The sequence below is a fragment of the Bos grunniens genome, chromosome 2 (genome assembly GCF_055505025.1).
Source record: "Bos grunniens cultivar Pamir isolate PY7600 chromosome 2, Bosgru_T2T1.0, whole genome shotgun sequence".
NCBI classification, from domain to species: domain Eukaryota; kingdom Metazoa; phylum Chordata; class Mammalia; order Artiodactyla; family Bovidae; genus Bos; species Bos grunniens.
In genome coordinates, this window is record NC_141166.1 from 23,924,043 (window position 1) to 23,937,706 (window position 13,664).

At 41.5% G+C, this 13,664-nt stretch overlaps 1 protein-coding gene across 21 annotated transcripts in view; it reads left to right on the forward strand.

Annotated features, from left to right (window-relative positions):
• The window catches only part of DOCK10 (dedicator of cytokinesis 10), a 304,405-nt gene extending 290,981 nt beyond the window's left edge, over positions 1-13,424 (forward strand). For 14 of the 21 annotated variants that reach the window (XR_015150938.1, XM_086365856.1, XM_086365912.1 and 11 more), the window contains 7 exons: positions 1,404-1,550; positions 3,668-3,878; positions 5,557-5,747; positions 7,607-7,707; positions 8,349-8,487; positions 9,771-9,846; positions 12,671-13,424. Coding sequence is in view for 18 of the 21 variants with exons in the window: in XM_086365856.1 (XP_086221982.1) it covers positions 1,404-1,550; positions 3,668-3,878; positions 5,557-5,747; positions 7,607-7,707; positions 8,349-8,487; positions 9,771-9,846; positions 12,671-12,732 (927 nt within the window). In the remaining 3 variants the exon portion in view is untranslated. The remainder of the gene's footprint in view (positions 1-1,403; positions 1,551-3,667; positions 3,879-5,556; positions 5,748-7,606; positions 7,708-8,348; positions 8,488-9,770; positions 9,847-12,670) is intronic. The other 7 variants (XR_015150940.1, XM_086365937.1, XM_086365834.1 and 4 more) reach the window with 2 other exon arrangements.
• Positions 13,425-13,664: the final 240 nt, after the last annotated feature.

Sequence of the window (13,664 nt, forward strand, 5' to 3'; positions counted from 1 at the left end):
TTACCCAAATTTTTATATAATGAGTATGTTTTTAATGGTCAAAAATATAAAACAAGCAAAAAAAAAAAGTATAGCTGAGATATTTTGTGACCTCTAGTATCTTCACTCAGCCCTTAAAAGTTATTTCCTGGGCTTGCCTAGTGGCCCAGTGGTAAAGAATCCACCTGCCAATGCAGGAGACACCATTCAATCCCTGATCTGGAAAGAACCCACAAGCCACGGGGCAACTAAACCCATGTGCCACAACAACTGAGCCTGAGCTCTAGAGCCAGGGAGCCACAGCTACTGAGCCCATCTGCCGCAACTACTGAAGCCCGCACGCCCTAGAGCCCACGCTCCGCAACACGAGAAGCCACCGCCATGAGAAGCCCGTGATCGCAACTAGAGAGCAGCCCCTGCTCTCCGCAACTAGAGAAAAGCCCGTGCAGCAACAAAGACCCAACACAGCCAACAAAATTATTATTTTTTTTTTTTAAGTTGCTTCCTTAGGGTAAACTCTGCAGTCAGAAGATTCCAGATGCACTCGGGTTCTTAACTGAAGACTTTCTCCAGTTATCTGAAGCCTCATGTCTTCCATAGGAAAAAATGCTTCTGTGTCTCTTCAATGAGAAAGAATTATAAAGACTGTCCCCGTTTTCTCAAAGGAATCTTCCCTTCCCCAAAACAAATTAACAGAGCTTAAAACCTACTTGCTCCTATGACATAAAAATGATGACATGGTTAATTTACTACTTTCAATCTTATGAGGTCTAGCTTTGCAAGAATGTAAGCAATCTATCAGTAAAGTGAATTGAATGATGAAATTGCATACAGCCGAGTTCCATCGGGCCCCTCATGAAATATTAATATAAAATAATTTTTAAAGTAGCAGTACTTGGGAGCGTAACACAAGTAATTTCTGTTACGGCTTTTCATCTCCAAGGATGTGGGATGAGATCAACCCGTTTAGATCCCTTCATGTGCCCCTATGGTTTTTCCTATGCTAGTTTCCAAGACTTGCAGAACTATTCATTAAAAATGATACCGCTCCTTGAAAAAAATACGAGTACTCCAGACTTTGTGTTCTACACCAAACTACCACAGGAGGGCATTCTTCCCCTAAAATACATACAAGCAGGGATTACCAGTGATTTCTACTAATAGAGAAAAACATGTGGAAGGTACCTCTGGAGGTTCTTTGGTCTGACTGGGGAATATTTGCATTAATGACTGATTCTAATATGATATTTTGCTTTCTTCACCTGATTTTTCTCTGATTGTGAATTTTATAGGGAGCTAACCTGTGGCATGGATGTCAACCAAAAGACTGGCTGTAATATCTAAGTAAATGGTTTTTGTTTAGCTCATGACTTGCAGTTGGAGTTCTCTAGTAAAATTGGTGGTTTACTATCTGTCTTCTGTAGGGATTTTTTGAAGAAGAAGAAGGCAAAGAGTATATTTATAAAGAGCCTAAGCTGACAGGTCTCTCTGAGATTTCTCAAAGGCTGCTCAAGCTCTATGCAGATAAATTCGGAGCAGACAATGTGAAGATAATCCAGGACTCCAATAAGGTAGGAGAATATTCGTGCAGGTGCAAAGAACTGATTTCCTTTTTTCTTCACTACATTTATTAAAGTTTTAAATTTTTGCCTGACTATGCAAAGTAAACTACCTAAGCTCTTTTGGTTGTTTGTTTATTGGTTGACTGGTGATGGGAGGGAGAGAGTCAAAAACTTTGTACATGTGTATTTGAGTAGCTTTTAGATAATCTTAAAAACAACTTACCAGCCCCTGCATCCCTCCCATGGTTTGTTTGCATTTGAATAGCAACCAAAGGGTTAAAGCAATTGGGCCCCATGATGGACTGGGAGAAAATAGCAAGAAATTATTTATTCAGTCATGGAGGTCTTCCTGGGTCATAAGAATTTGGAAATCTGCCCTCTTGTGACGGTACCAGACTTGCCAATCCCATTGTACTAAGCTGCAAACATCCAACTAACCTCCTCCCGGCTCCAGGAAGCAAACACTTACATCCTCTAATGAGATTACTCAGAATCTCTCTAATACACTTTGATTCATTTAGCGAACCTTAACTGAATACCTACTGCATTCCAGGCCCAGAACTAGGAGCTGGGGCAAACAGTCTCTTCCTTCCAGAGCTCACAGTTCACACGGGGCTAGGAAAAGGAGGATGTGTGCGAAAAGCTGGTTAAATAGAGTGCAGTGAGGTACCACAGGTGACGCGGTCTACGCCTTCAAGTCATACAGGGAAAGCTCAGGGCTGGGGCTCCCTGAACACCTCATTCATGGTTGGGTGACGCTTCACAGAGGGCATGATGTTTGAGCTGGGGATTGTAAGGTGAGGTAAGAAGGTATTTGCTGGAAGCAAAGGGTAGCTGAGAAACCAGCACATGCAATGATGGGGGTATTTAGGGGAAGGTGTGTTTGAGGAATGGGAGGTCTTTGAAGCACAGTTTGGATAGAAGAATGTGACAGAAGGTGGAGCTAGAGAAGATGGTTTGTACTCTATTGTATTGGCCTCTGTTGGGCTACAAAAGAGGTCTTTTATCCTTTTCCTCTTTTGCAAAGCTGGTATTTAGAAGGATATAAGATCTGGATAGAAGATTAGATTTCTGAATCTGGGCGGAAGTTGTTACAAATGTGTTCATCATTCTTAACTTGAAAGGTGCAAACTCCTTCCCCATAAAGAAGGACAGAACTCAAACCACTATCATGGTCGCCCTCCTACATGGAAAGTAGAGGCAGCTCCTAGTGGTGAGAGAAATGCCAAATTTGGTGTCAGAACAACTGGAGTCTTCATTCCACTGTGCTACCACTTAGCAGCTGGTGGTCCATCCTGGAGAAGGTGGTTGGTCACTCTGAGTCTCCATTTTTTAATCTGTAAAAATGGTTATACTTATATCCATCCTACAGTAGCATTACAAATTAATTCACGAGCCTCCTCAAATCTCTTGAATTAGATAAGCAGTGGATGGGTGAATGGATGGAGAAAGTTGGAAGAAGTTTAAAAACTCTTCAAGAAGTCATTAGAAAAGAGGCAGGGAGCAGGGAGGACCTTTCGCCTCTCTTCCATGCTATTTGTCAAGGCTACTCACCAAAACAGAGTTAGTTTTAAAAGTTATATAGAATAACTTATTGCAGATTAGAGAAGGCGAGAAATTGAAAAGAAAAATGTTTGCAATCACGTGACAGGTTATCAGTTAATCTTCTAAACCAATGAGGAACCTCCTAACACATTACAAGCCCATAGCTCATGGCTCCAGTCTAGGTAACATGGCTAATTGTAGAGAGAAAAAGAGATGTATTTCCACTCTTAACACGCTTGATTCAAGCCAAAGATGAAGATATTGAATACAGAAAAGAAAGAAAATAAAAGATTAAATAATATGTCATAGCCAAGTACTTTTATTTCAGAGCCCCAGGGACTTAGCACAGCTGGCTCCGATTTGTTCTCTGTCACCATCTGGCTGCTTGACCACAGTCCAGCCAATTACTCTTTCTGTGGTTTCCATTCACCCAGCCCTCAGATGATGTCATTGGCCATTTTCATCCAAGGGAAAAGGGACGGCTCAGAACACCAAGCTGCAGGGGTACTGGGCTCCCCACCTTTCTTCCAGGAGCACCCCAGGCCCACCACTCTTTCTCTGAGCACAATGTGTTAAAACAGGTGAACCCCAAGGATTTGGACCCAAAATACGCCTACATCCAGGTGACCTATGTCACGCCATTCTTTGAGGAAAAGGAAATAGAGGACCGGAAGACGGACTTCGAAATGCACCACAATATCAACCGCTTCGTCTTTGAGACGCCCTTCACGTTGTCGGGCAAGAAGCACGGTGGCGTGGAGGAGCAGTGCAAACGGAGGACCGTCCTGACAAGTAAGTGCCGGTCCCCAAGTGCACGTCCCCCTGCAGGGTCCTGGGTTAGGCTGGACTCAGGAAATCAAGACACTTCAGTCTTTGCAGCGTGCGTGCATTCGTGCTAAGTCGCTTCAGTCAGGTCCAATTCTGTGCAGCCCTGTGGACTGTAGCCCGCCAGGCTCCTCTGTCCCTGTGATTCTCCAGGCAAGAATACTGGAGTGGGTTGCCATGCCCTCCTCCAGGGGATCGTCCTAACCCAGGGGTCGAACCCAGATCTCTTACCTCTCCTGCATTGGCAGGCAGATTCTTTACCACTAGCATCACCTGGGAAGCCCCTCAATCTTGCAGACAAGGACCTAACATGTGCTAACTTGGAAATGAGTTCCAGGAAGCCCAGACCTCCTCTTGTCCCTTGTCTGGAAACAAGAGACCCTTGACAAGTCAGCCAAAACAGAAACTGTCATAGAGTTAAAGTGACTTTATCCGCCGCTTCCCTTTAGATCTTCCAGTGATGATGGTCATGGTGTCTTGGGAAAGGCACTCTGAGCATTCCTCTCCTCTCTCCCTGAACCTACCCTCAGTTATTGCAGAGTCAACTGCTCTCAGAAGTATGTGCTTTGGGGAAAGATTCTAAACCACTTGGGAATTCAGGTTTCTCATCTGTGAAACAGATGCAGAGGGTTTTCCTCCACCATCCCTTCCATACTATCTAGATCTATTCTATGAGCTGGTCATCCTTTCCACATTCAGTAAGTGCCTATAGGTGTCGGACAGTGTTCTGAGAATTCAAATAGATAAAACACAATTCATCCCTTCAAGGCGCTCACTGTCTGATAGGAAAAAGAGCCAAGCAAAGCAAGAATTTTAGGTGAGCCCAGCATGAGAAATGAAATGGGAACCCCCCAGAGAGGACTTTAAGGCAGACTCGGGTCGTGGGGAATAAACACAGGCATCTGAATGAATGAGACCCAAGGCATCTTCAGAGGTGAGCAATCCTGGGTTTTGCAGTAGGTACGTGGCTAGCAGTCACATCCAAACTATGAGAAAACAGTCATCTTCAGTAAACTTTACCAGAACTTTTGTAACAAAAAAAGAAACTAGAACAAAGCTATTATAGTCTGTGCTTGTTGTTGTTTAATCACTAAGTCACGTCCAACTCTTTTGTGACCCCACAAGGCTCCATGGGATTTCCCAGGCAAGAATACTGGAGTGGGTGGGTGGCCATTTCCTTCTCCAGGGGATCTTCCCAATCCAGGGACTCAACCTGCATTCCCTGCATTGCAGACAGATCCTTTACCACTGAGCCACTGGGGAAGCCCCATAGTATGTGCTGTTCAGTATCTACTTAAGTCACAGCTTTATTGTGACTCAATGTAGTTTTTTTTTTGAACTACAAGTTGTAGTGGAAACTATTGTCTTTTCAGTGTTTAGAGACTCTAAATGTCTAGTCCAGCCTTGGCAATGAGGAGATGTCACTAGTGAAGTGGGGAAGAACATGCCAGGCAAAAGTAGCTGGGAGAAAAGTAAGAGGTGTGTGAGAGCACGGCACATAGAGAAAAATGGCTCACATACATAGAGAACATGCAGGATAGAATGTTCTGAGTGCAAAGACTCAGGGTCATCCTGATCTTCAGGGGAACCCGTGACTTTTCACTAGCCCTTGACCTTGAAATGCTCTTGTATTGCTTTTGTGCAGCAAGTCACTTGTTCCCCTACGTGAAGAAGAGGATACAGGTTGTTAGCCAGTCAAGCACAGAACTGAATCCCATTGAAGTGGCGATTGACGAGATGTCCAAGAAAGTTTCCGAGCTTAATCAGCTTTGCACGATGGAAGAAGTGGACATGATCAGACTGCAGCTCAAACTCCAAGGCAGTGTCAGTGTAAAGGTGAGCGTCACCCAGAGCTGAGATGCACACGGTCAGTGGAACCTGGTACAAAAATGATGCCCCTTGGAATTCTTTGACAAAGAGTATGAGAGACATTTTTCTGGTTTTGATACCATCCAACACCTTTATCTGAATCTTTAAAATGTTGTTTCCTTGTGGAGGTACCAACACCTAGGGGAAATCTTTCTTAGGTTTTAGCTAAAATAAAACTTTTTTTTTTTCAACTGTCCTTTCCCATCTTCTCTGGATAAACTGTGTTCTATATTCTAAATTCTAACAAATGAATTAATGAATGAATTAGCATGGCTTTTTAAAATTTGTCAGAAACAGACGTACAAAATTGTTCAAAAACAAAAATGTTTAAATGTTTATTCATTCATAAATGTGCATCAGTATTTATGTCAAGGTCCTGAGAGGAAGCAGATGGCCTGTTCACAGTGAGGAAATGAAGAGAATATAATTAAATAGACTCTTTTGAGAATGTATAAGCAGTATTTAGGAAAACCAAAGAGGGCAGGCACTTGGGGCATAAGACTGAGGGACTATCACCCTCCCCAAACCTTAAGACTCAGGGGAGAGAAGAGTTATTGGAAGAAGAGAGAGAGGTGAGAACCAACTCATGATAGACACACACAGTTTCTGCTGGGGAATTGCAAGGAGGAGGCCATGGGCCTAAATACTCTGACAGGGCTGAGACTAGGGTGCAGTGAGCGAGGCATTTCCCTTGGGCACAAAATTAAGGGAGCATCAAAAAACTCAGTAATCAAGCTAAAATAATACTTTAATGCTCCACTTCTAAAAATCAAAAGTAACTTCACAAAACCAGATTGAACAAAGTATTAAAATTTTAAATAAAGGCAGGCCAGTAACAGTGCCACACGGAGCCATGCAGGAGGCTGAGGCCAAAGGAAAACAGTACCACTGATCTTGATGCTGACCTGGCTCTCCTCTTCCCTGCCCACCTCTTGTCTGTATCCCCATGGCTGACTCAATGATAATAATTTCTTTAAAGCCAGAAGGCAAAAGAGTCATTGTTACACTCCAAATGGGACAGCTTCCCTCAGCACATGGCTGAGCAGTGGAAGGTTGAGAGGAATATGAAGAAACTAAGACAAGTATTCTGTAGGGTCTGTCCTGTCTACCACACGGGCAGCAGCTGGTGAGCAAAGCCATCTGAATATGCCTCAAATACAGCCTTAGCTTCCTCCTTCTTTCACCTCCTTCCTTCCAGCCCCACAGTCATAGGCAAGGATCATACGCTCTAAAGAATGCAAACCCCTTCACTAATGAGAGCCTATGCATGCTTGTGAGCATGACCAGGGCCTGGCATTGTGCCTTCATCCAGCAAATCTAGAAAGTCCCTCCCTGGACCAGAATCTGCCAGACTGTCCAGTGAGACATGATAGAACAGTGGTTCCCGGCGCGATGCCGAGATCACGACCACTGCATAATGTCTCTTATTAGTAGCTGTGTGTTTGCTTGAATGTTTGTAGGGGGAAAAGTGACTAGCCCAGCAAACATTTGACTTCACAGATGTTGAATGTATTTAAGTAAATAAAGATGAGTCTAGTTTTCAGAGTTATTAAGAAAATAACAGTGCTTGCCGAATTTGTGGATATAGCAAAAACATGACATGGTGGCCACACGACTGAAGTTTAGGAAGGATGGCAAGGAAGTGTGGAGTTCAGATGCGTCCTCTAGTCGCTCACTGACTGGTCTAGAGACAGCAGATAAGACAGATACAAGGGGATGTGAGAGAATTAGGGGGGCCGCATGGTGGAGGCGCCTCTTTCTAGCCATGGAGAGGACTCCATGGAGGAGATATTACCGTTCTTAGCCAATTCTCTTCTCCCCAATAGGTTAATGCCGGACCAATGGCCTATGCACGGGCTTTTCTTGAAGAAACCAATGCAAAGAAATACCCTGACAACCAAGTAAAGCTTTTGAAGGAAATCTTCAGGTAAGACTTTCTCTGCTGAGCTGTTCTTCCTTGAATTCCTTCAGACAGGGCGTCAGGAATGAATGCCCCCAGGGAGCCACTGACAGACCCTCTTCTCCGTAGCCTAGTTTATCAGCAGCCTGACTTCAAGTTGCCACTTTCTTATTTTGTTTTCTTTTAATGTTTATGTATTTGGCTGTGTCAGGTTTTAGTTGAGGCATGCAGGATCCTTGCATATGCAGGATCTTTCCTTGGGGTGCAGGAGCTCTCTGGTTGTAGTGTGTGGGCTTACTTGCCCCACGTATATATGGAATCTTAGTTTGCCTGACCAAGGATCAAACTCACCTCCTCTGCATTGCAAGACAAATTCTTAACCCTTGGATCACCAGGGAAGTCTGTAAATTGCCAGTTTCTGAAAGTGAAAGAAAGTGAAAGTCACTCACTGGTATCGGACTCTTTGCGACTTCACAGGCTATACACTCCATGGAACTCTCCAAGCCAGAATACTGGAGTGGGTAGCCTTTCCCTTCTCCAGGGGATCTTCCCAACCCAGGGATCAAACCCAGGTCTCCCACATTGCAGGCAGATTCTATACTAGTTGAGCCACCAGGGAAGCCACTTTCTAGGGTTGCTTGTTAATTTGCTTATTGCCATCACTAAAGGCAATTTGCAGATGCGTGTGGCCAGGCCCTGGATGTGAATGAGCGCCTCATCAAGGAGGACCAGCTGGAGTACCAGGAGGAACTGAGGTCCCATTACAAGGACATGCTCAGCGAGCTCTCGGCAATCATGAATGAGCAGGTGAGGCTTTCCCCGTCTATGCATAGGAAGTGCCCATTTTATCCCCCATGCCACAAAGACAGGAAAGAGTCTCTTTCTTTTCCTGCTACTGAAATCCCTGCATTTTCACAAACACCTTGTTCCTGAGCTGTTCTCTCCCCCATGTACATCACCCCTTGTCTCAAAGGAGAGAGATCAGATTGGAGAAAAATCTGTAGAAAAAGAAAATTGAGAACCCAGATGCTTTCCAGTTTTCAGAGACATTTATCCAAACCAGACGTGTGTTGGTTTTCTAGAACAGATGACGCCTAATTAGACACCAAGAGCACTGGGTGACGTTCCTGCTAGAGTTTATTACCACGCCCAGTGCCCCTGATTCAGGACCTCACAACCTCCAGGCTGGGATGTGCAGTTCCATAGTACTCCCACTAGGGGTCTCTGCACAGTTCTCAGGAAGAAGACAGGAACTTAGGGTCCTGGACTTCTATAGTCAAGGTTGCCTCTACAGAGACTGAGCCTCTAGACGATATGCAGATTGGGATAAACTTAACCCTCCATCCCACAAGCAAGTCATTCATGATTTCAGTGTGTTCCATAAGACTGCACAAAATGTAGACATTCAATAATCACTACTTTGGGGGGTATTGAGAATCAAGTGATCAAAACCAAATTCAGTTTGTTTGCCTACTTCCAGCATCCATCAACCCTCACACTCCACCTGGATGTCTCTTCACCCACCAGGTGAAGAGTTAGATGTGTTCTTTACAGAATAACTGAGGGGGAGAACTTGAGCTAACCTCCCAATAGTGCCTCATGCATGGTAGCCATTCATTAAGTATTAATTCCCTCTCCTTTCCTAAAATGGAAAATGGTGTTTAGTGTTGTTAATAAATAACACTGTCACAAAACATGAAATGTGTCATACCCTTCTTTTATTCCAATTAAATTTCCCATATTTTTTTTTCTCTTCTTTTCCATCTCATTCTACCCACATTTTAAGTTCTCCATAGCAGTTAGAGAAAGAAATGGTTATTTGACTTATGTTGCAAAGAAAAAAATCTCCTGGATAGGATTTTTAGTGGAGAAAGTGTTGGTTTGGAATTGTTAAGGGGTAATGGGAATTAAATACTCAGGAGTGATGCCTTAACAGATGGGGAAATCATAAATCTGAGAGTGAAACAAAAAGAACAAGCAATGGATCTGTACATTGGAAAAGATGACAAAGAAATGCTTGTTTCCAGCTGTAAATTGCATCTGACCTTGAAACTTTGGGCAAAAATGCTTTTCTCTTTTTTTCCTGGCAGCTCTGCCGCGGTCCATGTCTATACAGCTTCTGTTCCTCTGTGTCTAGTATTTCCCTCAGTACTGTAAGCAAAAGCGGTATGTTTTTCTTTCCTTATGTCGACTCTGTCCTTTGTGGCCTTCTGGTCTACCTGTTCCTTTTCCCCAGGCACTTCCATAGTCACAAGTGTTCTGTAAAAATGCTTATTTAATTAAATCAACTTTGTTTCCATTTCAAGGTAGGTCAATATTAAAATAAAAAGCCTACTAAAATCAAAAAAGCTAATTAACAACTTAGCGTTTAAAAGAAAAATATATGTCCTATCAACTTCTAAAATATATTTGAGCTCATTTGTATCCAAAATGAAGATTCATTATATCTCAAAGGGCTAAAAAAATAAAAAATAAAAAAACAGAGACAACGGCCAGGTGATTTAGAGGAAGGAAAATAACTTTTTTTCTAGAAAACTTTTGCTAACAGAAGCAGAATTTGAGCGTCCTAGAAACTGACGTAAAGAAACTAATGGATTACACAGGTCTTATTATTTAGCAAAAGAAATAGATCTGTTGGCAGGAAAGATAAACTTTCTCCTGGTCCTGAGCCTCTATAGTGATTTGTCACATAGGTTTTATATATGGACAATGACTACAGTGTTCATGATATCCTCAAAAAAAAAAAAGTTTTCTTTAAAAATGTCTTACTCTATTAAATGGCCATTCCACATTTCCATCTTAGATTAAAATGAGGAAAAAATATTCACTTCTAACTCTGAAGAGGAAATTCTAGAAGAGGCACTATTTAATTGATAATTATCAACCACAAGTTTAAGTTAACCATAGCAAAACTATGTATTCTGCAGCAAAATAAGCTATCTTTATGACAAATATTGATAAGTGTCTTGAGTTGGTTGTAATGTCAGAAATAGCAAAAGATGGAGTTCTTAAAGTCCAAAGTAGTTTAAAAAGGGGGTGTAAATCTCAATTCAGATTTATAACAAAAAATGTTTGCTTCTTTCCTCAATATTTTTACTAAAAAGGCATTTGACTCTAATGTTTGGGTTGGCACTCTAGTAGAGGGAAGGGTAGTCAAATTTTAGCATAATCCTATAATGCATGAATGAGCCTTAACCTGTGACGCATGAATACCTTTACATACCTTGATACTCATCCACGTATTCTGGAAACAGATACATGTATAATTACAGTGAAGAGAGGAATTCTACCATTAAACTTGTTAACAATAGAAACAGAATGGATAGACAGACATAGAAAAACAGAAATAGAATTGATTATGCAGTTCATTCCGAGAGCGTCCAGAAAAGTCTAAGGTAAAAGGCAAACACTAAAGCCACTGCCTAATGAAAGAACCTTCAATATAAGGAGTGCGATGGAGCAGGATGAGGTAGACGCTCATGTGTAAAAATGGAGATGTGGACATGGAGCTGCTAAAGTGACAAGCAGGCAGCAGTTACCTTTTCAGACAGCCAGGATGCCAAGCTATTTTATAAATGGCCAAAAACCATAAAAGCCTCTTTTGATGGAGGCCAAAGTAATACATATAACCACTGGATGAAACATAAGATGCTGATTTGCTGTCTGTTTCAGCGTTTAAAAGGATGACAGCATAGTGAAGTCAACACTGGTAACGGATAGCAAATATTAAAAAAAAAAAAAAACACAGGAGGGAACACATCTATTCTGTTACCGTGCCAAGCAGGCCAGATCCAAAGGCATGTTGCTTTTTGAGTTTCAGATACATTGTTTGCCAATGTATTTAAACAGAACTTGTGACACTGATCATAAGGAGAACTTATTGGTAGTATAAGGTACACGGATGCTGTGGGGACAGAGAAGCCATTCTGTCCCAGAAAAGCAGTAGAGCCAAAGCCTGGTAACGTGTAAAGTCAGTGAGAAAACCAGGAATTTTAAATATTCATTAAGCCTCTTCTGCACCAAGGTTTTAGAGGTGCCTGGGGTTTCTGGAATTGTTATTGTGTTCACATATCATTAGTTGAACAGATCTGACAGGGAAGTACAGTTAGGGCATATTAACATTATTTTCGAAAGTAAAATCAGATCAAGGTATATATTTTTTTCCTCCTATTTCCATTAATGGAAACATTTAAATGAGGCTTCAGATGTTTTCTTTGGAGGCAGATTTTGACAATACTTATTATGACCTTTGCAAATAAAATAAAATTCCAGAATTACTCAAACACATCCATAAGATTCATTCACATTTAAAAACATATCTGATAGTTGAAGAGAATCAGGAAACTACTTCAAATCTGGTCAACATGGCTGAGATGTAGGCTGGGAAGAAAAAGCTCTTCAGATTATACAGAGTGAAGTAAGTCAGAAAGAAAAACACCAATACAGTATATTAATGCATATATATGGAATTTAGAAAGATGGTAATGATGACCCTATATGCGAGACAGCAAAAGAGACACAGATGTAAAGAACAGATTTTTGGACTCCATGGGAGAAGGCGAAAGTGAGATGATTTGAGAGAATAGCACTGAAACATGTATAGTACCATGTGTAAAATAGATGACCAGTCCAAGTTCGATGCATGAAACAGGGCACTCAAAGCCGTTGCACTGGGACAACCCTGAGGGATGGGATGGGGTGGGAGGTGGGAGGGGGGTTCAGGATGGGGGACACATGTACACCCATGGCTGATTCATGTCAGTGTATGGCAAAAACCACCACAATATTATAAAGTAATTAGCCTCCAATTAAAATAATTTTTTTTTAAACTCAAGTTTGATAAGAGCATTTTCAAAATTTGCAGATTCCTTGTGGGGAAATTTTTTTTTAAAGTCAGTGTTCTGGGTTTTGCTTTTGTATTTGAAGTTATTAACACAGACCTCTCTATTATCGTTTTGTTTTATCGCATTGTGTTTTGTCCTGTCTGAAGATTACCTACCGGGACGACCCATCAAAGCGAGGAGTGGAGCGAACTTGCAGTCGAGTAATTAACAAGGCGGCTCCCTCTCTGCCCACGGTCTCTGTCTCACCCAGTGGAGAAGTTTGAGAAGTCCACAGCATCGGACACTCCTCCTTCAAGGGAACTCTGAATTTGCAGCTAATCTCGGGGAAGAGAAAGATAACATTTAATTTATTTGAAGTTTTTATGGTGGTGTTCATATTGTTTTTTACCTCGCTAGCTTGAGAATTTTGCCGGCCTCCAGATTTGCACATTTATTACAATTTTTTTTTTCCTTTGAGTGACGTTGATCAAGCCAAGCTAAATATATGCTATGAAATTCCAATGAATGTGTAATTCAAAAGCTGACTGTAAGTCTGCTGTCGGTCACATTATGTTCAATACCCAGTCCTCGCACACATATTTTGAAGGTCAAAGTGAATGTTTTTGTAACATTTAAGCGTATTTCAGATGTAAATAGAAGATTGTAAAATATATGGTTTTTACCAAATTTAAAAGAACCTTTTTAGGTATTACTTATGACAGTGCTAAAATTATATGAATAACATTTCAGATACTGTTATTAAAATATTTGTGTATGTGTACAAAAGTGTTGATAAATACTAATCTTTAAAGTTTGTGGAGTTTCTTTATTTGTAATATATGTGCTCTTAAAAGCAATGAGATGTGAAATTATGGAAGCCTTTTGTTGTTCATAGAAATAAAAAAATACAATTACTTTGCATTTGGTTCCCTCTTGAAGAGAGTTGCCACTAAAAGTGGTTCATGGGACCGGGCAGCTGCTGAATGCCTACTTATGATTTATGATGCCTTAGCAAGAAGTCGGGACAAGGACTTGAACCTCAGCAGGACAAAGATTCGAAGATCAACTGGACAGACCAGGGTTTTCCAATCCCAAGAGATAACTAGACTGATTGGAAGAAGATACATTGAATCAGAATCTTAAGGGTTATGGTAATTTTTA